The sequence below is a fragment of the Mustela lutreola genome, chromosome 16 (assembly GCF_030435805.1).
Source record: "Mustela lutreola isolate mMusLut2 chromosome 16, mMusLut2.pri, whole genome shotgun sequence".
Taxonomy (NCBI): domain Eukaryota; kingdom Metazoa; phylum Chordata; class Mammalia; order Carnivora; family Mustelidae; genus Mustela; species Mustela lutreola.
Window position 1 is genome coordinate 3,613,332 of NC_081305.1, and position 20,449 is coordinate 3,633,780.

The window sequence follows — 20,449 nt, forward strand, 5'->3', positions numbered from 1 at the left end:
TGCTCAAAATGTACCGGCCCCTTCTCTGGACAGTCCAGGCCATAGATATAACCTCTAGCAAAAAAGACCTTGAAGAAGACGTTGGAGTCACTGGCTTTGAAGGCCTGGGAAGTTTCAAAGGCACGAATACTGTGTGTACTTTCCAGGACTCATGAGCCGAGAAAGCCGTGAGAGGTTGAAAGCCCCATTTCCCAGCTCTTTCCTCCGCCTTGTTTTTAGTATTAAGGTATCATTCACATATGAGAAAATTCTCCATTTTAAAGGGTAGCATTCAGCAGTTTTTAAAAAAGATTTTGTTTGCTAGAGAATGTGTGCACATGTGGCGGGGAGGGGCGAGGGGGAGAGAGACTCTTTCAAGTGGGCTCTACACCGAGCGCCTGGCCCGACTCTGAGATCATAACCTGAGCTGGAATCTAGAGTCAGATGCCTGACCCACCGAGTGCCCCCAGCAGTCCGCGATGTATTCACAGGGGTGCGCACCCGTCACTGCTGTGCAGCCGAGAGCATTTTCTTCACCCTCCTAAAGAAACCCCGTGTCCTTCAGGGTCACCCCTCTCTCCCTCCCCCGGCCCTGGCAAGCATTAGTTGACTCTGTCTGATGTCCTTAGTCTTGACATTTCACATAAATGGAATCACACCATACGTAGGTCTTTCAAAACTGGCTTCTTTCACTTAGTCAGGTGTTTTTCGGGCCCGGCCATCTGTGTCAGAGCTCCGCTCCTCGCGAGAGCTGGACAACATCCCATGGCGAGGTCAGGTCACACTCGCTTATCCGTTCACCCGCGGGTGGACACGTGGGCTGTTGGCACTTTCTGGCTATTGTGGACAGTTCTGCTGTGAATGTTCACAAACGCATTTCTGTGGCCGCTGTCACCGGTCTTGGACAGATAGCTAGCAGGGTCACGCGGCTAGCGTGTGTTTAGCCTCTGGAGGAAGGGCCAGGGCGGCTGCCCCCATTTCCACGCCCGCGGGCAGTGCACTTGGGTTCTGGTCTCCCTGCAAACCCACCCCCCAGGTTACTGTCTGTCTGATTCCAACCATGGCAGTTGGGGTGACTCCTCTTGGCTCTGAGCTCCCTCCCTCCCTGCTCTTACGAATGTAGAATGTAGTCCTTCTGTGGTGCTCCAGCTAGGGGAGCTCCCGCAGCCTGAGATTCCAGCAAGTCGGGGAGCGCACCTGTCCTGTCCCCCGCGGTCCCCGGGGCCCAGCCCGGAGCAGCTGCTCCTGACAAAAATAGTGTCGAATGAATCCTGACTGCGTGCTGCTTTGATCTAAAGATTTTTTTTTATCAGTGAGATGTCCGAAAGCCACAGCGACGTTGGCATCATGTGGAAATTTCCAAGTCCTTGAGAGCTCTGCTCTGACAACTTGCGGCTTCAGCCTGGCCCAGGCGGACCCCATCCTCACAGTGACCGCCCAGGGAGGGCCTTGGTTTCGGGGTGGGGGTGATGGCCAGGCCCCAGCGCTGCAGTTTTGCTCCTGGATGGTGCCCTGGCCTGGCTGGGGCCCAGCCCCCGCGACTTGGCCTCGGAGGCGGTCATCTCAGCCAAATGTGGCGGGACATCAATTCATCGAGGCGGATGTGCTGAGGCCGCCCTGTGAGAGAGGAAACGCAAGCGCTCAGCACTTACTGTTTCAAGAAAGAAGTTCTGTCCAGCAGCGCGGAGTCATCCCCATGGGATCGGGGAGCCGGCAGGGAGGTCACTCTCGTTCCCTCTGACAGAGGCGGCTTGGACGGTGGCCGCGGGCTTCAGTGGAACCTGAAGTCAGCAGAGTTGCTCTTGGGTGCCTTCCCACTTTACTGGCTCACATCCACTCCGCTCCCAGCTCCACCAGGAAGCTTCTACCCAAGGCCCTGCTCATCCCCCTGCTCAGGGACACTTAGGAGCCTTTAATCTGCGCCAGACGCTGTCAGACTGCGGTGGTGGTTTTGACCCTCGACAAGGAAGAAGGTTGTCTTCCTATTCCCATTCTACAGGTGAGGACACTGAGGCCTGGAGCAGGTCAGAACTGGTCCAGTCGCCCGACTGGGAGGCAGAAGAGCTAGGATTCGAAACAAGCACTTTGGCTGTGGCGGTCCCCAAAAGGTGGGCTGGGGGTCGGTGAGGAACAGGTTGAAGTTACCAGGAGCTCAAAACAGAGGCACGAAGGACCCCACATGCTTAGAACACATCAGCTGGAAGGGACAGCTGTCTTTTGAGCTCATAGCTGTGAGTGTGTGTGTGTGTGTTACAGAATCCTTTTTTGAATAAAATGCTGTGATAGGAAGACCTCCATTTGGGGAACTTTTAAAAAAATATCCTGACTTGGCCCAAGAGTGAGCTGTCGAGTCTGCATGGGCTTCCCCCGGATTATTATTTTGCATTTTCCTGACTGGTGGGATCAAGACATAGTGGGGAGGTGAGGCTTGGGCTTTGGCGCTGGCTCCGGTCTTCTCAGGCACAGGACAGACCATTTCCCACTCAGTTTCCTCACTTGGAAAACAGGCATCAATGTGCCACATCGTCACCCCACACAGCCGGATTGCTGCCACCGGGTGGGGTTTCCCCCTCCCCCTCACAGACCTCCGAGGCTGACCTGCGTCCCAGGTGGTCCTGTCCCCCCACCTTCTGGAGGCCCTGGACGGGTGGGCCCTGGGACAGGCCAGGCGGTAAGCGAGAGACCAAGGAGATACACCAGATGGCAGTCCCCAGTACGGCTCTGAACGCCGCACGTTAGTGATTCGTTCTTTCCTTCAGTTTGGGGGACCAACATAGGGTTGCCAACTTTGTGTTTTGCCAAACGAGGACATTTTTCAAAATACCACTTTCAGCCACTGCCACTTTGCACCCAAGAGAAGACACATGACCCTGGCCAAGGCAAAGGAGATCAGCAGTTCGGGAATTTTTTTTTAACTGGGATCAGCCGCACTTGGTGAGTGTATTGTAGCATTTCCCATGATCTTCCCCATTTGTTTGCTTTGGACTATGGAAATGTCAACCAGGCCAGCTTGGGCATGTGGCCAGCCATGGGGGCTACAGGTGCCCCCCCCCCCCAGTCGGTGGTGGTATCCCACCAGTAGCTGTTGTGGAGATGTGGCTGGAGAAAACTTGGGAGCGCTTGGCACTGGATCCCCACTGGTGGGGGGCAGGGGGACGCCCTGGTGATTCCCTCCTACTGAGGGAAAGGGTCCCGAACTCATGGGACACAGGCTCCTGGAGACCTTCCCCCATCCTTAGGGGCCCAGAGCGCCCAGCAAGGCTGTTGGGCTGGCTTTTGCACTGTTAGAAACCTGACCTTTCCCAAACCTCTATGGTGGGTTGACAGATTGCGGCATCCTGTTTCCCATTGATCTATATACTCGAAATCTTTCTTAACAAAAAGGTGGAAAATAACAAAAATCACGCCAATGCAGAGTTTGTGCAGAACCCAGAAATGCCTACGATATGCAAAGAGTAGGAGACTGTATTCACCGAAGAGATGGTAAAGAAATGTTTCCACATGGTTCTGATGGATACCTCTGGATGGGGGAGTATGATTGTTCTCTCTCTACCTATATTTCTGGATCTTCTATAATTAGGGGGAAGTGCTTTGTAAAAAAAATATGAGTAAGCTGTGTCTTGGGGTTTCCTGCTCTGCGTCACCCTTCCCTCTCTTCCCTGGCAGGGAGCTAACTGCTCCTACATGCTCCCTTTGCCTGGGAGGGTAAGGCTGTCCTGCTCTACAGAAATGTCTGTGCGTCCAGAAGTCCAGCAGAAGGAAGGAAGGAGAGGAAATGGAGCCCAGCTTCAGGAGCCTTGCGTTCCAGGATGGTGCTGAGCGAGGAGACGAGGGCTTTCTGCCCATCAGCAAGCTGTTTGGGGGTCAGAGTGGGGGGGGGGGGCTGTGGGATGTGGGACAGATCTCCAGGGTGGCAAAGATGGGAGGACACGTGGTCCCTCATACAGACCAGAACATGAGATTCAGAGAGGGAAAGTGACCTGTCCAGGTCACACAGCATGGTCTCCCCAGGGCAAGTTGACCACTCCTGAGCCCTCCCCTCCAGGGCCCTTCCCCTACAGCATTCCGCACTTTTCTATCTGGTGGACCCAGATAGCAGCAACTCCAACCCTTTCCTGACTTGAGCATCATCAGGTTTTGAAATCATCCCCAGGTTTTCCAAGGGAAACATATTTTGGGTTTTCTTTCTTTTCTTCTGCTCATTTGAAGAAATCTGAGAGTCCCTTCTAATTGTTTGGTCAAGACTGCAGACAGTCAGTGAGGCAAGCCACAAATATGATCTTGAGCCCAGGGAACCCACTGGCCTGGAGAAAGACAGGACATCAGGCCTGTCACTGGTGCTTGGTCAGCACATGAGCTCTGAGTTCTAGAGAGTACAGGGTGTCAGCCAACTTCCCCAGATCCCTGACTTTGGGTTCCCATTCAGAAAGACCGAAGGAGTCTCCATCAAGCTTCCTGAAGCTGGGGCTTTTGTGGATGTGCGTGCCAATGGAATCCATGGGGAGTTGGTAGATGTGGGCCCTGCCAAAAGTGGGGACCTACAGCCTAGACTGCATTCCCTAGCCTCCTTTGCAGCTAGGTGTGGTTATGACTTGTGGTGTGGTTCTGGCCAATGAGATATGAACACAAAGTGATATGTACAACTTAAGTAAAGAAAGCAGCATGGTCTTCTTTGACCCTCTCTTCTTTCTTACTAGATAGATGGTGGATGTGATGGCTGGAGTTCCAGCAGCCACTTTGGACCATGAGGCAACTCTAGGAATAGAATCCAACAGAAGAATTAGATGCAAGAAATCTAAATTCTGACATCCTGACATCACACAAGTGAGAAATAAATGTCCATGTTCCTAAAGCTATGATTATTTGGGGTTTCCTTTTACTTGTGGCAATGCTATTTCTAAATGACGTACCATATTTTGGTTGGGGGGTGGAACTGCAGTCAAGTGCACAGGGGCTGAAGGGGACCTACTCTGTGTGAGAGGCTGGGGCACACTCTGAGATGAAACTGATAATTATTATGCATAATAGTAATTGTGGCATGTATCAATATGCAAATGTAAACTATTTAGCTTAGTGCCTGGCTCAGGGTAAGAGCCCCCCAAATTTTAGCAACTGTATTGTCATTACAGGTGACTAAACCTATATCCTGGTACATGGGATGCAAAGGGCTGTCTGCAGTCAGAGGGAAGAGCCCAGGAGCAGGAGGCATTTGAACATGGCCTTAAAGATGGGAAGAGTAAGTGACATACTCAGGCATGGTGACAAAGAGCTTCATGGATATTATTTCACATGATGCCCTGGGAACCCAGCAGAACAGACGCGTCCCGTCCTTATTATACTGGGCAGGGAACTGCCGCTCAGAGGGAGTGAGTATTACCCCACAGCACTCAGCAGGGCTGGATTTGGACTTGGGCACTCTGGCTCCACAGTCCTCCTCCTGTGGCTCTGCAGGCTGAGGATCAGGGCTCAGGCAACAGGAAGAACAGGAGCAAAGTGCCAGGGGTCTGGTCTGGAGCTTAGGGCTCACATCCAGGAGTGGGGAGCTTGTTAAAGCCCATGAGGGCAATGGGGGCGCCACAATCAGTGCCTGCTGGACAGGTGCCCCCACTAGTTCTCCAGCCCTTCAGGGTTTCTCTGTGTTCTCTGTGGCCAGACCCAGAGAAGGGATAGATGACCAAGCTTGGAATTTAGAGGGGGTTTCCTGTGGCTGTGGTAGCAAATGGCCACAAACTTGGGGCTTAATACAACACATATTTATTTTCTCATGTCCTGGAGGTCAGGAGGCAGAGCAGGAGGCAGAGTCTGGATGAGAGCCCCACCCCCACCCCTTCCAGAGACTGCCCAGCACATGGAACTGAGACACTCTGCCCCATTCCTTATTGCCCTCTGCCAATTCAAGGCCCGGCACCCAGGGAACAATACTCTGGCATCGGCTTCTCTAATGCCCCTTTCGGCCATACCCCTCCTGGGCGGACCTCATGTCCCCCAGTGCCTCCCCATTTGGGATGGAGCCATTTCCCAGGGGATCTGGTCTATCCCACTGCCTTCACCAACCAGGACCCGGAGAGGGGCCTCACCCAACTCCATCCCCCCTGCCTCTTAGCACGACCCCCAAGATCCATGCACACATCCCCCAAACCAGACTCAGAATCGGAAGAAATGCTGGGGCTTGGCAGGATCACAAAACCACTGCCCATTGTGAGGTCTGCAGAGGCCCCAAACTGAGCCTCCACCCTGAGTCTGTGCATTAGCCTGCTGGCTTTGCACAGTCTGTGAAATGTCAGCACAGTGTAATGTGGCTGCTGGAAAAAAAACAACTAATTCAATCTTTGGCTGCACTGACAATGTCTGAGGCTTGGATCCTGGGAGGGAAGAGCTCCCTGAGCCAGTGAGGTCGGACTCCATGTGGTGACGGGGCCTCCGCGGGCCCTGGTAGGCCCTCTGCCCACCTGGACCTGCCACTTCCGTCCTGCCCTGGGTTACTATAACCAGACACCGAGGATCCTTCCCAGTATCACCCCGAAGTGACACGATGAGAGCGGATGATTATTATCCCTACTTCACCGAGGCTCAGGGAAGAGTCCTGGCCTGTCCTGGGTCCCAGCCAGGAACCCAGACTTGGCCCCCTAGACAGAAAGTTCCATGAGGCAAGGACCTGTGTGCTCGTGTAGGGCTGTGTCCCTACCAGGAGCCCAGAGCCGGAGTGGAGGGGACCATCAGCAGCACCTGATCCCAGACAAGAGGAGCGACTGAGCCCAGACCAAGGACCAGCTCTGAGCACTCCTCCCAAGTGTACAACGCAATGTTTCAGGAAACATCAGTGACCCCGAATGGAGCAATGTTCTCTAAAACAACTGGCCCAGAGTATACACACACGCCAGGATCAGGCCAGCTAGAGACAGCAGGTGAGCCCAAAAACGATGTTTGCTTCTTGACCAAAATGACATTATTGGGACAACAAATGTGAATTCTGAACAAAGTCAGGCCATGAGATAATAGGAAAAAAAAACATGTTAGTTTCCTGATTTCGCCATTTGTACTGTGGCTGCACGAGGTCCATCCTGCTCTTAGGAAACACCCGTGAAGTGTCTGGGTAAAGGGCCATCGGGTCTGCAGCTGGCTCTCGAGTAGATCAGAGAACACCACCCACACACAGAAAGAGAAAGAGAATGGTAAGACAAAATAAAATCAGTAAAATGTTCCCAACTGGGGAATTCGGGTGAAAGCGTTTTGCATGATTTCTGTACAACTGAAGTGATTTCAAAATGAAAAGTTACAAAATAGAAAAGTCAGTATCTACAAGGTTGAGGAGCAGTTCCCAATTTAAGGAGACCGGATAGACTCAGGCAGGAATTGCAACTCCTCTTGAATTAGCAGGAAAGCCAGCACTCAGGGACACGCATGGGATGGTGGGGGACACGGGAATTTCGAGAGTGGGTATTGCATTCGGGTTAATTTCTTGGGTGTGACAGCCCCATGAGGGCTCATAGGAGAATGTCCTTGCTCTTTGTAGGGTCAGGACAGAAGCCTGCAGACGCTGGGGTCTGGGCAGAGGGTCAGGATGTCTGCCTCCCTTGTAGGGTTCGGCAGAAACATGTTTGTTTATACGAGAGACCGAGCCCACGGGCTCTACACACCCCCCGCCCCGTTCCAGCGGCTGTGTTCAATTTTTCTCGAGGATTCAGAGCAGCCTGACCCTGAGAAGGGGGGTGGGGTGGAGAAGCAGCGGGAGGCGGCGGGAGGGGGCACCTGCAGCCCTGCAGCTCCCGGTCCTCCAGCTATTCCCTCTCCGGCCGCAAGAGGTCCCTATGTGGCCCTATGGGAAGGTGGTTTTCATTTTTCGAAGTTCCTTTAAGTTTCTAAGACGTGAACTAAAACGTCGCCCTTTCTCGCTGACAACCACCCCCACAAACTGCTCTTTCTGCCATCGGTGTTAAGGCGGTGCTCCCAGTGCTGGGTTTCCAGGTCCCCCACCACACTGTCCTGTGCCCCAGAGGCCCTCATAAGGGGGTCTCTGCTGCCCTCCTGTGGCCATCACCGACTACACAGACGCCCTTCCAGGAGGGCAGAAGCCTGCAGACCTCTGTAGCTTCTCTTCACCCTACAAGAGCTGGGGTCTCCAGAGGGACGAAACTAGACCCTCAGAAAGATGAGGGACTTGTTTTAAGGAGTTGGCTCTTGGGATTGTGGGGGCTGGAAAAGCCAAAATCCATCGAGCAGACTGTTGGCCTGGATGCCATGGGCCAGGGCCATGGCCCTGGATATAGTGACAATGAGGAAAGACAAGAGGGAGTGAAGGGAACCGAGCGAGGAAAGGCCGCTTGTTTCAAAGTTCCCTGAGGAGGTGAGCAGTAGAAGAGAGGAGGGTTGGGGGAGTCAGCTGGGGGGCATTTCTCCAGGAGGAGGAGAGGCTTGCTGGTGTTGAAGCTGGCAGAAAGAAGTGTAGAGGGACAGGAACACAGAGTGGCATGCTTGTTTGACCAGGGACCAGATCCAGAACCCAGGGCAAAAGCGCCACCTTCATCGTGGACGCCTCTCAACATGGACAAGACACTGCCAGGCTTGCTCAGGACGGAATTCATCAACCAAAGGGATCATCAAGGTATAGGGAACCCGTGTGAAGTCAGAAGACCTGGAGAAAACAGGCAGGCCACAGCCCCCATGGGGAGAGAGGTTGGCCATGTGGGAACACAGCAGCTCTGCGGGGAGGGAGGGGACGGGCAAGGGTCCTGGGGCCACCATACCAAAACAAGTATTAATACGACAGAGGTTTATGCTACAGTCTGGAAGCCAGAGGTCCAAAATCAAGGTGGGGGCAGGGCTGAGCTCCCTCTGAGGGCTCCAAGGGAGGATCCTCCGTGCCTCTTCGAGCTCCTGGTGTTGCCGGCCATCCTTGGCAGCGGCCACGCCCCTCCAGTCTCGGCCCTGTGTCAGACAGCCGTCTCCCTGGGCTTCTGCTTCCTCTTCTTATAAGGACACCAACTGTTGGACTAGAGCTCGTCCCACTCCAGCATGACCCATCTCAGCTGGTTCTATCTGCAAAGACCCTCTTTCCAAATAAGGTCACTTCCGGAGGTGTGTCAGGGGGACATTTTGGGGGAGATGCTATTCAATTCAGCACAGCCCCAAGAATGAAGGGGGCCAAGAACCTGAGAGGGACGGGACCTGGTGTGCAGAGTGGGGGGCCCAGGAGCCTCTGCCCTGCCCAGCATCCTGCAGGGGGGAGCCTAAGGGCACACAGGGCAGAGCGAAGTGTAGGGAGCAGGCAGGCAGCAGCACAGGGCGTGGGGCACCCATGACGCGCTGTGGGGGAGCCGTCACCACGCTGGGCCGATGTGCACGGAACCGCTGTGGAAGTCTGGCCTTGCCCTGTCCTTTACCATCACACCAGAGACTTCTTTCTGCTAACGAGGACCAGGCAACAAAGTACTGTCACAATCCCATTTTATACGGAAGGTGACATGCCCAAGGTCCCATAGCAAGGCTGGGTTCTGGGATTTAAACCTGTGTTTAGTAAACTCCCAAGTCCTTGCTTTTATCTATGCTTAAGGGAGAAAAAAAAAAAAAAAAAAGCTCTCCACTCTGAAAACCTGCCGGCGCACCAGGAGGAGCAGACGCAGCCAGGGAATCCCGCGACAGCAGCAGCTGCCAACACTCGGCGTGTTTGGACCACACCTGCCCCTCCACGTGCCCTGTCCCTCTCAGTGTTGGCACCTTCGTCCTTCTCTAGGTGAAACGTGCATGCGGTGAAAGGTACACGGCCTTCATTCAGGAAAACGTGCACCTTAGTACAGCTTCATCATGAGGTCTGGGAATTCCTTCCGGGTTCTCTCTACTTTCTTACTTTTCTAACAATGAGCAATAACTGTTTTTATAAATAAGGGGGAGAATAACAAGACGATGACTGAAATGTTAAAAAAGTCCCTTTGAGCTGGGGACTTCATTCAGCTACATTCAGCTTCATTCAGCTACTCCATTCAGCTACAAGGCTCCAGGACCCCCCAGATGGACTCTGTGCTTTCCCCTACAGACCCTCCCGGGGAACCAGGTATCCTAGGACCCTGCCGGCCGCTCCCAGAATTTGGGGGAAGGCTGGGCGTCAGCCCCTCATGGCTGAGCCCCAAGCAAGCTGCCCTAAATCCGATCTGTGCTAGAGAACCCCCACGCTGCCTGGCGCTGCAGAACCTCCAACTTCAAACGAAGGATATGGGGGCTCTCTGGGACCCCTCCCCCCAGCCAGTGCGAGGCTGGCAAGGCTGGCCGGGGGAAAGGTTGCCAGGCAACCAGCTGGGGCTCCTCCCAGGGTGGCTGTGGGTGGCCATGTTGCCTGGCAACCAGGTGCCAGTGTCCCTGGAGCCCAGATCACACAGCTGCGCCCAGCCCCGCCCGCTCTGCCCTGGCTTTCGGGACCCCTGGGGCCCTGGCGTCATTCCCCTCGCCTAGGACAGCTGGAGCCTCCGGTCACAATGAGCATTGTTCTCTCCAGGTGAGTGGCCCCGCGCTGGCCTGGGCTGGGAGGGAAGGGGAAGCAGGGTTTGGGGGGTCTGATGCACCAAGAGAGATGGGGCAGCCAGGTCTGCTGGGGCCGGGTGGTGGTAAAGGGTGCCCTCCCTTCCACAGCACCCCACCTCAAGGTCAAGGCAAGCCCAGGAAACCTTCCAGAATCGCTCTGCTTCTCTAGCGTTCATCACCCACAGCTCTGGGGTAGCCAAACTCACAGGATCCGTTCCCTCTTTCCGTCATTTGGCTCCACCTGGGAAACCCCTCTCGGTGCCTCCAAGCCCCCCAGACCCTGCGCCCTGTGGTATCGTCCCTGACGGCACTGCCTCTGGCCAGACCCTGTCAATGTGGCCGCGTAGCCTGCCTGCCCCTCACCTGTATGTGCTGGCGCCAGGTTCCTCTGAGCGTCACCAACTCGAGGGTCCCTGCCAATCACTCTACATGCTTCTCTCAAAATGCAGCCCCTGGTAATAACAGGGAAACCGCGTGCGCCCTGAGGGGAGGCCATATGGGACCTCTCTGGATTTTCCACTTAAAGTGTGTTTCTGTCAACCTAAAACAGGCCCCCTAAAAAAGTTTAAGTTTTCTTTTAAACCTTCAGGCTTTGGAGAAGAGGGAGAATTTCAAAGCTCAGCAGTGGGGGAAGGGAGCAGAATCAGGAGTTTGGAGGGAAGGGGCCGTGGCAGCTAGAGGTGTTGGGAAGAGTAACTCCATCGGGAAGATCAAAGCCCCCGGAGGGTCCCAGGGAGGTTCAGGCTGGATTTGGAGTCAAACCAGCCTTGGCATTCCCGTCGGCAGTCTGAGCGGCCTCTCTCCACCCTGCTGGTCTCCCACATCCGCCCGGATAGAACCATGTGCATGACTGGGGGAGGGGACCAGACACCTGGCAGGGGGGTGCTCGACAGCTAGATGGGGGGTAATGCAGGGGTGACCCTTGAGTCGCTGTCCCGACCTGCCAGAACAGCCTCTCAGGTCCCGTCCTCCCAGGGACAGCCGGGTGAGGGTGATGGAGAACACTGTGACCAATGCCGAGAAGTACTTTGGCCAGCTCTGCTCGTTGCTGGCCGCCTACACCCGCAAGACGGCTCGGCTGCGGGACAAGGCTGATCAGCTCGTCAGACAGCTCACTGACTTTGCCAACACCGAGAACCCAGAGATGCGGGCCACCATGAGGAACTTCGCCGAGGACCTGGCCAAGGTGCAGGATTACCGGCAGGCCGAGGTAGGCGGGGTCGCGGGGGAGGACCCCAGTCCCCCGGCTGGGGTCAGGCCTCACAGTGGGAGCCGCACCGCCGGAGCCCCAGCTCAAGGACCTGCCTCTGCCAAAGGCATCCCCAAGGGTGGACACTCACACCACTCTCTCCCTGGGGGTCACGCCACCCTTTATGGGACCCAGAGCCTGGAGGCTTTGTGGCAGTTGGACGAAGACCAGACAAGGCAGGGGGCCCTGGAAGCCAGGCCTGAGGGCTGTAGCTGCGGGCTCCGTGAGTCCCAGGCAGGAGGCACATTCCAGGGCCCAAGACCCTGGCGGGTGAGGGCACGGAGGCAGCAGCATGTTAGGGGGAGGACTAAAAATACACATCACCTGCCAGCCCAGGAAAGCCTCGTGTGACTGCAGACAAGGTCCAACCAGCTTTTCTTCTGAGTAAGCACCAAGCAGGACACACTGCGGGCCATGCGTCAGGGCCTGCAGGTAGAACCCTCACTCCCCAGCACAGCGGGACAGAAACCACCCCGCGTGCATTGTCTCCAGACAGGGGACCAGACGGCACCGTTGGCTCCACAGGACCTCCGAATTTCACCGGCAGCTGGGTGGCACCTGTGTCACCTCTCTCCCAAGGCAGAGTAAAGCTTCTATCTCTGTCACCAGCAGCTCAGCAGAGCTTGGAGCCAGGCCCCAGAGCAAACTCCCCGGGGAGTCGCATCTTCCTTGATGTTGGTTCCAAAGAGATGCCTGCCATTCCCAGCTTGTAAACCATCAAGAATCTTATTTAGCTTTCAAAAAGGTTTACATAAGTCCCAAAGGGACAGAGAAAGGGATTTACAGTTGCGGGTTTTCTAAAAGAAAATGCTGTAAGGAAAGCAAGGGGAGAAGTCCCTTTTCCTTTTTGACTCCTGGGAAATTTGTTATTATTTAAGATTTGTGTTCTACTGCAGCAGGGTCATAAACCTTGACAAGGAGGAGGAAGGGGCTTGGTGGCGATTCCAGATCACCTCGCCCATCCGCCGCGCCAAGATTTCTGGGGATCCCCCTGCCACTGGCGCTCAAGGCATCAGCCTCACCTGTGAACTTAGAAATGCAGAATCTTGGGCCACAATGAGCACGTGCTGATTCCGGACCCCTGGGGTGGTGGCCAGCAGTCAGGGTCTTAAGGAGCCCAAGAGAAAGGGATGGGGGGCCCCAAGGTCTGGCATTTAGGCATTGACTCAGGTGTGCGGCATCCCCCTCACAGACCCTGCTCTGCCCTTGGGGCCTGCACACAGCTCAGGAAGCTCTGAATCCGGGCTATTTCATGTTCCAAGGGAGTCTGTCTAGTCCCCTCAGCCAAGTCGTAAGGCAGGCTGGAGAACTGGGATCCCAGTGGCTCCCAGTAGACCCATTTTACAGGTGAGGAAATAAGGCTCGTGAGATGAAAGGTATTACCCGAGCCTTCGGGAGGCAGAGCCCTGAGCGCAGGCAGGTGCTCACAACCCTAAGGGGCAAGGCAGAGTGTGTCTCAGGCTTCCAGGATCCCCACAGGCTCCTGCCATAGAGCACTCTCTAAATGCAGGCTACAGGCCCCCAGGCTCCATGCACCTCCCGGGTCCTGTCTGCTCTGACTCTCTGCGTGTCCATGCTCCCCCAGGTCGAGAGGCTGGAGACCAAGGTCATCTGCCCCCTGAAGCTCTATGGGGCACATATCAAGCAGACACGGGTAAGCAGGGAGCCCTGCCCGACGGGGTCTGGCCTGCCCGGACATCCAGGAAACAGCTCTCCTCTTTCCTTTAGGCCGAGATCAAGAAATTCAAACAAGTCCAGAAGAACGAGATGAAACAACTGGAAAAGCTGGAGAAACTGAGGCAGAAGTCGCCTTCAGATCGACAAATGATCGTATCCTTCCCTGGGGGTCGGGCCTGAGGCTGTTGGGCCAGGGTGGCCATTGCTCACCACGGTCCTTTGGGTCGGGGCTGCTGGTTGATGTGGCTCCTTGACCGGACCCTTCTCAGTCCCAGGTGAGTGCCCCAGGTCTGTGTGGGAAGGCGGAATGTCATGCAAGGGACGAATGACCTCACAAAACCGCCAGGCGAGCTTGTGCCTCGCTGCTCGGATGCAGGTCAGAGGTGCAGGGCAAGCAGTCGCCGGGAGTCCGGAGACCTGGGCTCTGTCCCCTCGCTCGCACTGTTCAGTAAGCCGGGAAGTCACCCCCTCTGTGCCCCCACCTCCTCATCAGAGCTACTTACTGAATGCTTACTGGATGTGGGCACCTCTAGCCTCATGCCCATCGCCCAGATGAGGAAACTGAGACCAAGAAAGGGGACCTGCTCAAGGTCACACAAGGGAGGCCGGGGCGAACCCAGAACTCCATTCTGAGGGTATCTGACTCTAAAATGCATGTTCTTCATGTGCCTGGCCAGGAGCTGGGTCAGGTGAATTACTTAATTACCTAAAAACATTCCACAGGCAGCAATTATTACTGAAAGCGGAGCACCTGTTACAACAGTTCAGCAGGTGCAGGCTGTATGATTCCTACAGCCCTGCGAAGCACCTGTTATTACTGCCCCCTGCTTACAAGCAAAGGAACGGAGGCTCAGAGAGGTTTAGTGACTTGCCCAGGGTCACCCAGCTAGGAAGCAGGTCTGTCCAAGCAGCGCCTGGCCCTTTCACCGTGGTCCTACTTGGCCTTTCCTTCAATGACCAAATTGGCAAGAGATGTCACCAGGCAGGAGAAATGACCCAAGGGAAGAATGAACATGACCCAGAAGAGTGTCTAAAGGCAGGAACCACCCCATGACCCTTCTGCCTCTGGAGCCAGGCGGAGACCGGTGTGCAGAGGGCCTCAGTGGATGCCAGCCGCATCACCCACCAGCTGGAGGAGGTGATCGACACCTTCCAGAAGCAGAAGCTGAAGGACCTGCAGGTAGTGGGCTTGGCCCTGCATTAGAAGTATTCTGGCCTCACGTCGGAGTGTATGCATACACACGTGTGTGTGTGAACCCGTATATATCTGTGTGAGCATGCAAGCACGTGTGTCCAGGATGTGTGTGTGAGCACATCTGTGTGTACAGCTGTTCGCCCAGACGGCTTGGCGCCGGGGCTCCCAGGACAGTTTATCCTGGCCTAATCCTGGCTGCAGAGAGAAGGCCCTTCCTCTGAGCACCCAAAGCCAGCTCCCCACCAGGAGAATTTGGCAGACATTGTCCCCACAACCCCCTCCAAGCCCACACAAGGACCCACAGCCTTTGCTCTGCCTTCCTCCTCCTCTCTTTGCCCTTCCCCCGAGCAAGCCGTGGTTCGGCACAGCAGGGTGGCAGGGGGTTGCCTCCTTCTCCATACCTGCAGTGCAACCCAGGCTCCTGGGCCCAGAGCCCCAGCTGGTCACAGAGACCCCTGCACCCATTCTCAACAACCCCACCCCCAAGTTGCAGCCCCAGGGATCTCACCAAAGGCAGCTGCAATCTGTCACTCCTGGGTTAAATGCGCTCCTACGACTTCCCTTACTCGAGGAATAAAGGTAGAAATCCTCCCCAAGTCTCTGGAAGCCCCAGCCCAGCCTTATCTGGGACACATCAATCCAAGCTCAAGTGTACTAAACCCCAACACACTTCAGTGCCTTTGCACAGGCTGTGCCCTCTGCTAGGAAGGCTTTGCCTACACTCTGCATCAAGTTAACACCTCATCTTCAGGGAAACTCACCTGGACCCCCAGGCCAGTCCAGCCCTGAAGTTAGTTCATGGCTCTGCTCCCTCCAGGGATAGCGATCTCAGGGGGATGGGTTAATTGTATCTTTAATTCACTCATTAATCAAGCAAACGTTGAATACACACCTACAATGTGTCAGGCACCATGCCAGAAAGCAAGGCCCCTGTCCTCAGGGAGGGGACACCTTGGAGAAGACCTATGACACATGCTAATCATTACGGAGTGAAGGAGGGGACTGCACCTTGCTGTTCCAAGCCTGCCCCCCGTACTGCATCTGTGCCATGGGGCACGCACACGTGGGGCATGATGTGGAGCCTGCCTGCCTTGTCCGCTGCTGGGTCCCCGCACCGGGTCCAAGGCCTGGCACTTTGAGTACTCAGTCAGTTTTTGGGAAATGAATGCACAAGAACAGAACCTGGGGTGATGAGTGTTCTGCCACCCCTGCTGCAGGCGGGACCTAAATTTCCAACCGGCCATTATTAAGCACTTGATGTTTATGTGGCCTGAAAGCAGGGCTCTGTGGAGCACCAGCAAGAGTTTGTTTGGGAGGAGACTTGAGATTTGGCTTCCGCAGTTAGGGGCCAGTGGACACATGCAGCATCCTCTAAACTCGGGGGACTAAGTTTGAAAGGGGTGCTTATCCAAGCCCCAAGAGAGCCCTCCCAGTTCTGAGAGAGCAGGAACTCAGAACTGGAGATAATGACCATCATCACCGCATCAGGTCTAAGTCCCATGTCTAATAAAATGATCATAGTCACAAAGTGCTCGGGTTCCTGTGAAAGCAGGTAAGGATGCTTTTGCGCAGGGGTTCGCGGAGCTGAGCGGGCAGCAGGAATCCCCTGAAGGGCTGAAAACGCAGATGCCCCCACGATGGGCCCCCTGTGGGGTCCATTCTGTGGGGCTGCGTGGGACTACGTCCTGCCAGGGCCCAGGGTCAAGCAGGAGCCTCTGCAAAGGCCTGGCATGCGGGAGGGGTGCTCGCTGGAGCCAGCCATGCGGGAGGGGCTCTGTCAGAGCTTGCTGAGCTGAGCAGAACCATGTGATCGAGAGGAGCCCATATTACATCTGGATGAGCTGGCCTGTCTGGTGGTGAGGCGCCTCCAGGAAGATCCACTCCTAGCCCACGGGTGACAGAGGCCAGAGGTATCCTAGCTGTCCCCTTGCAAACACCGTCCCTCGGTGTCCGAGAAGCAAAGGCTGTGCAGAGGAGCCCAGGTGAGAGAGCAGAGCACAGGATGCCCCCCAGGAAGCCTTCACCAGAACACAAGCCCTCTGCGTTCCCAGAACAACTCCCGTGCGAGGCGGCTTCTGAACGGGAATGTATAGTCCGTTCAAACAAAATAAATTGAAAGGAACATGGGGCTAGGACCTGTCCCCGTGAGAACAACTAACAGCCCCCACCCCGATTTGTCCACATTCACGATGACCCCAGGACTCCCCTTAGGACGGTGCTGCTTATGCGATCCGGGCTTCTCTCCCCACAGAAAATTTTTTCAGACTTTGTCACCATCGAGATGGTCTTCCACGCCAAAGCGGTGGAGGTGTATTCCAGTGCCTTCCAGATCCTGGAGAGCTACGACCTGGAGAGAGATCTGGAGGTATACCCCGCACGTGCCCCACGTTCTACTTGACGGTGTGGGACTCAATTTGATTTTAGGTATCTTGATAGAAACCATTTTTATTGGCAACATTTTGCCATGATGATTATTTTGAAGACTCATTCTGATAAATTCTTTTAATTATCTGCCTCTGGGTGCCACAACTAGAGGTGGGGTGATTTTTTCCCCAAGTCTGTCATTTAGGAATCAAGTTCAGCATCCCTTGGGTGTTTAAAAACAAGCAGAGAAGTCGACAGGGACAAAGAGCATCCCCGGCCAATGATGGCTACACTCTGATGGGGACGAACTGCTTATCATCCCACCTGATCTGATGAGTACCTAGCACGCGCTCATTTAGCTACGACCAACCATGCCAGTCCCAGAGCCCTCAAACAGCTATCGCCCGCTGTTGTATCTTTAATTCAATCATTAATTAATTTAATTCGTGGTTCCGGGGCTGGTGGGCTCAGCTGGGTGCTCTTGCGCAGGTCTTTCCTGGGTTTCCAGCTGGTCGGTGGCTGGGGCTAGAGTCACGCTGAAGGCTCCCTCTCCCGTATCTGGTAGATGATGGCTGTTATCTGTGTACAGGACAGGTTTGCAGAGTTCAGGGCAAGATGAAAATGCGGGCCTGTCATTCAGTGATTATTAAGAACTTCGAGACTGACAGCAGGGTATTAGACCAAACACAGGGCACATCCAAGCTCGGGGTCCTCGGCCACTTACTCTAGGAGCCACACATCCACATGGCCCCACCTGCCTGGGTCCACAGGGGTCCACAGCCCAAATGCCTGCCTCCCTGAGGCGCCTCCAGCTGGCGTGGGCTTCCTCACAGCCTGACAGCTGGTCTAAAGCAAGCATCCTGGGGCGCCTGGGTGGCTCAGTGGGTTAAGTGTCTGACCCTTGGTTTCTGCTCAGGTCACCTTCTTCTCTCCCCTCCCTCCGCCACTCCCCTCCCCCGGTCCTTCCTTCCTTTCCTGACTGGAAACGGTCCATTCCGGTCTCTCCTGGGCAGGATTTTAGAACGAAGATGCATGGGGTTTACGGACGCTATGATGCTCGGCCATTCAAGGATACCACGCCCTCCCCAGCTGTCCCGTGGGCTCTCACTGGCCAGGTGAGCACTGAGGGTGGGAGAGTGAATCCTGTGGCGGGGAGAGGCCATCTGAGGACAGGGATTCGCACGAGGTCCTGAAGAGGAGTCACGGCTTCAGGAGTGGGGAGACCAGCCCCAGGGTCTGACCTGGACGGGCTGGGAAGTGGAATCAGTAACACACACCACCCGGCAGTGCAGCCACCATGTGTCCTGAGCGCCCCCTAGAGGCAGCCTGAAGTGTGTCCACTTGAGAAGCAAGGGCTCCAGCCAGGTCACTCCTGTTTCCCAGCCCCCGGGCCCGTGGGTTTCAGAAGTCTGAATTTCTCAGATTTTCAGAGAGTCATACAGTACATATACTCCACGTTCTCCTACAAGCTCAGCAAAGCACATTTCTATTTCCGCAGGAAGACCTCTGAGTTCTCAACCAAGTAAGACAGAGACTCTAAGCGGCCTCATGCCAGTCAGGGGAGGTTCAGTCACTCAGTGAGTTGGGGGTCCAGGGGAGCCTCGCCCCACAGTGGAGGGGGCAGGCTTCCCAAATAATTCTCTCTAAAGACGATGAACAAAGTATAACCCCCAGTGAGGATTTGGGTCCAAATCCACAGCTCCCAACCTGTGTGACCTTAAGAAAGTACCTTAACCTTTCTGTGCCTCAGATTCCTTTCCTGCAAAGTAAGGCTAATAGCAGGAACCCCCCCACCATAGGGCTGTGGTGAGTACAAGGCACACAGAGCTCCAGGAGCTCTTAGAAAGTGCTCGATCCTTGTCGCTGCCCTTAGTACTGATACTGTTGCTGTGCTGATGACTATTACCATTCAGAGCACTCAGACCACCATACGGAGCCAGAGAGACGAGGAGGAGGAGGAGAGCACCGAACACTCTGCTGAGGAGGACCCCGTGGAGGACCTCAGGGGACAGGGGCGGGCACCCCAGCAATAGGACCACAGCTCCCCTGTCAGAAAGCACTCCTCCGGGTGCTCAGGGCTGAAGTGGGCTGGAGGCTCGGCTGGGTCCTTGCCCTGGGTGAGTCCCGTGTCCTCCGAGTCTCTGTTTCCTCATCTGTGCAACAGGGACACTCGCTCACCTGACAAGTCACTCTAGGGATCCACGGGCCTAGCCTCTGTGATACACCACTGGTGCTCAATAAATGCAGGGTGCATCTTAACCTGAATCGTGCTGGGTCTCGCTTTCTACCTTATGGCCTGGGGACTCATTTTTGAGCCCATGCTGATTCTGAGAACAGGGTAGATTCATCTTCCAGGGATGCTTGAACAAAGCACTGTGAACTCAGGGCTCAAACAGCAGGAAGTTTCTCTCTCATGGCTCTGAGGGCCTGACTTCTGAGTTCAAGATACCGGCAGACTGGGCGGCTGCTGAGGCCGTAGGGAGCAGGTGCTCTGGGCCACTCCCCTAGCCTTTGGAGCCTACTGGCCATCTTTGGCCTCCCTTGGCTTAGATCTCTGTCTTCATGCTCACATGGCATCCTCCCCGTGCGTGTGTCTGGGTCCAAATTCCCTCTCTTTATAAAGACACCAGCCTTATTGGAATAATAGACCCAGGGTGACCTCATCCTAACTAATTATATCTACAAAGACTCTATTTCCAAATAAGGCCACCTTGTGAGGCAACAGGAGATAGGATTTCAACATAGGAGTTGTGGGGGGGACATGAGTCACCCCTAAGACATGGCCATGATATTCGGGGATAATCCTGGGACCAGGGCCACATCGCAGAAGTTTAGGGAGGTGGAGGGTTGACAAAGGTGAAGGAAGGAGGTGAGGACCATGATTTTCTTAACAAAGTGGGGAACACAAAGCCTTCATGGGATCATTGCGGGATGAACAGCGCCAAATCGTGCTCCATGGCACCTCCTCAGGGAAGCCCACCCTGATTCTACCAGGGAGAACAGTCATTCCAAAAATAACTGAAACGTTCTATACTTTCTATATAATAGATAATAGGTAAAAACAATGTGTAGATTATATCTTACACGGAGTCCCATTTTATACCATACACTGTATCTCATACTTTTATATGCCTATGTATACACACACGTACATCTTCCTCAACCTCAGCTGTGTCCAAACCCCAGATGGCCTTGCTTATTCCCCTGGCGCGCTGGAGGTGGGGGGGGGGGCGTACCTGGACACAGTAGGCGCTCATCCCTTCTGGCTCTGACCCCAGTGCCCCCAACGGATTGACGGTTCCTAATTCCAGGGCTGGACTCGGCCAGAGCCTGCCTTGCCACCATCTGTGTGGATGGTCACTTGGGAAGCGGCAGGAAAGTTCAGAGCTTCTCTCTTTTGGGGCCCCAGAGGCGGAGTGGGGGTGGCGGGGCTGGAAGGAGCATGACGGGGGGGGGCTCTCTGCACCACTGGA

The 20,449-nt window shown here is 55.0% G+C and overlaps 1 protein-coding gene and 1 long non-coding RNA gene across 5 annotated transcripts; both read left to right on the forward strand.

Moving 5' to 3' along the window:
* The first annotated feature begins 1,547 nt into the window (after nucleotides 1–1,547).
* On the forward strand, nucleotides 1,548–5,813 carry LOC131818703 (uncharacterized). 4 transcript variants are annotated; one of them, XR_009348920.1, is made up of 6 exons: nucleotides 1,548–1,978; nucleotides 2,813–2,913; nucleotides 3,364–3,462; nucleotides 3,646–3,842; nucleotides 4,677–4,803; nucleotides 5,109–5,813. It is a non-coding gene; the product is annotated as an uncharacterized LOC131818703 (long non-coding RNA). The 4 variants fall into 4 exon arrangements; XR_009348917.1 differs by having other exon boundaries at nucleotides 1,551–1,978; nucleotides 4,681–4,803; nucleotides 5,109–5,804; XR_009348918.1 differs by having other exon boundaries at nucleotides 1,552–1,978; nucleotides 3,707–3,842; nucleotides 4,681–4,803; nucleotides 5,109–5,804.
* A 4,164-nt stretch (nucleotides 5,814–9,977) lies between these two features.
* CIBAR2 (CBY1 interacting BAR domain containing 2) lies at nucleotides 9,978–19,235 on the forward strand. Its single transcript, XM_059152958.1, has 9 exons — nucleotides 9,978–10,465; nucleotides 11,467–11,701; nucleotides 13,326–13,394; nucleotides 13,469–13,570; nucleotides 13,799–13,800; nucleotides 14,489–14,597; nucleotides 16,864–16,977; nucleotides 17,990–18,091; nucleotides 18,890–19,235. The coding sequence occupies exons 1-9, from the start codon at nucleotides 10,446–10,448 to the stop codon at nucleotides 19,007–19,009; spliced, it is 873 nt and encodes a 290-aa protein (XP_059008941.1). The 5' UTR covers nucleotides 9,978–10,445; the 3' UTR covers nucleotides 19,010–19,235.
* Nucleotides 19,236–20,449: the final 1,214 nt, after the last annotated feature.

Bases quoted from the DNA above. Each gene is read 5' to 3' on its own strand.
- CIBAR2 (XM_059152958.1), top strand. From the start codon at position 10,446: ATGAGCATTGTTCTCTCCAG. The intron at 16,978-17,989 runs GTATACCCCGCA...TCTCCTGGGCAG, and splicing joins ACCTGGAGAGAGATCTGGAG to GATTTTAGAACGAAGATGCA. The intron at 18,092-18,889 runs GTGAGCACTGAG...ATTACCATTCAG, and splicing joins CGTGGGCTCTCACTGGCCAG to AGCACTCAGACCACCATACG.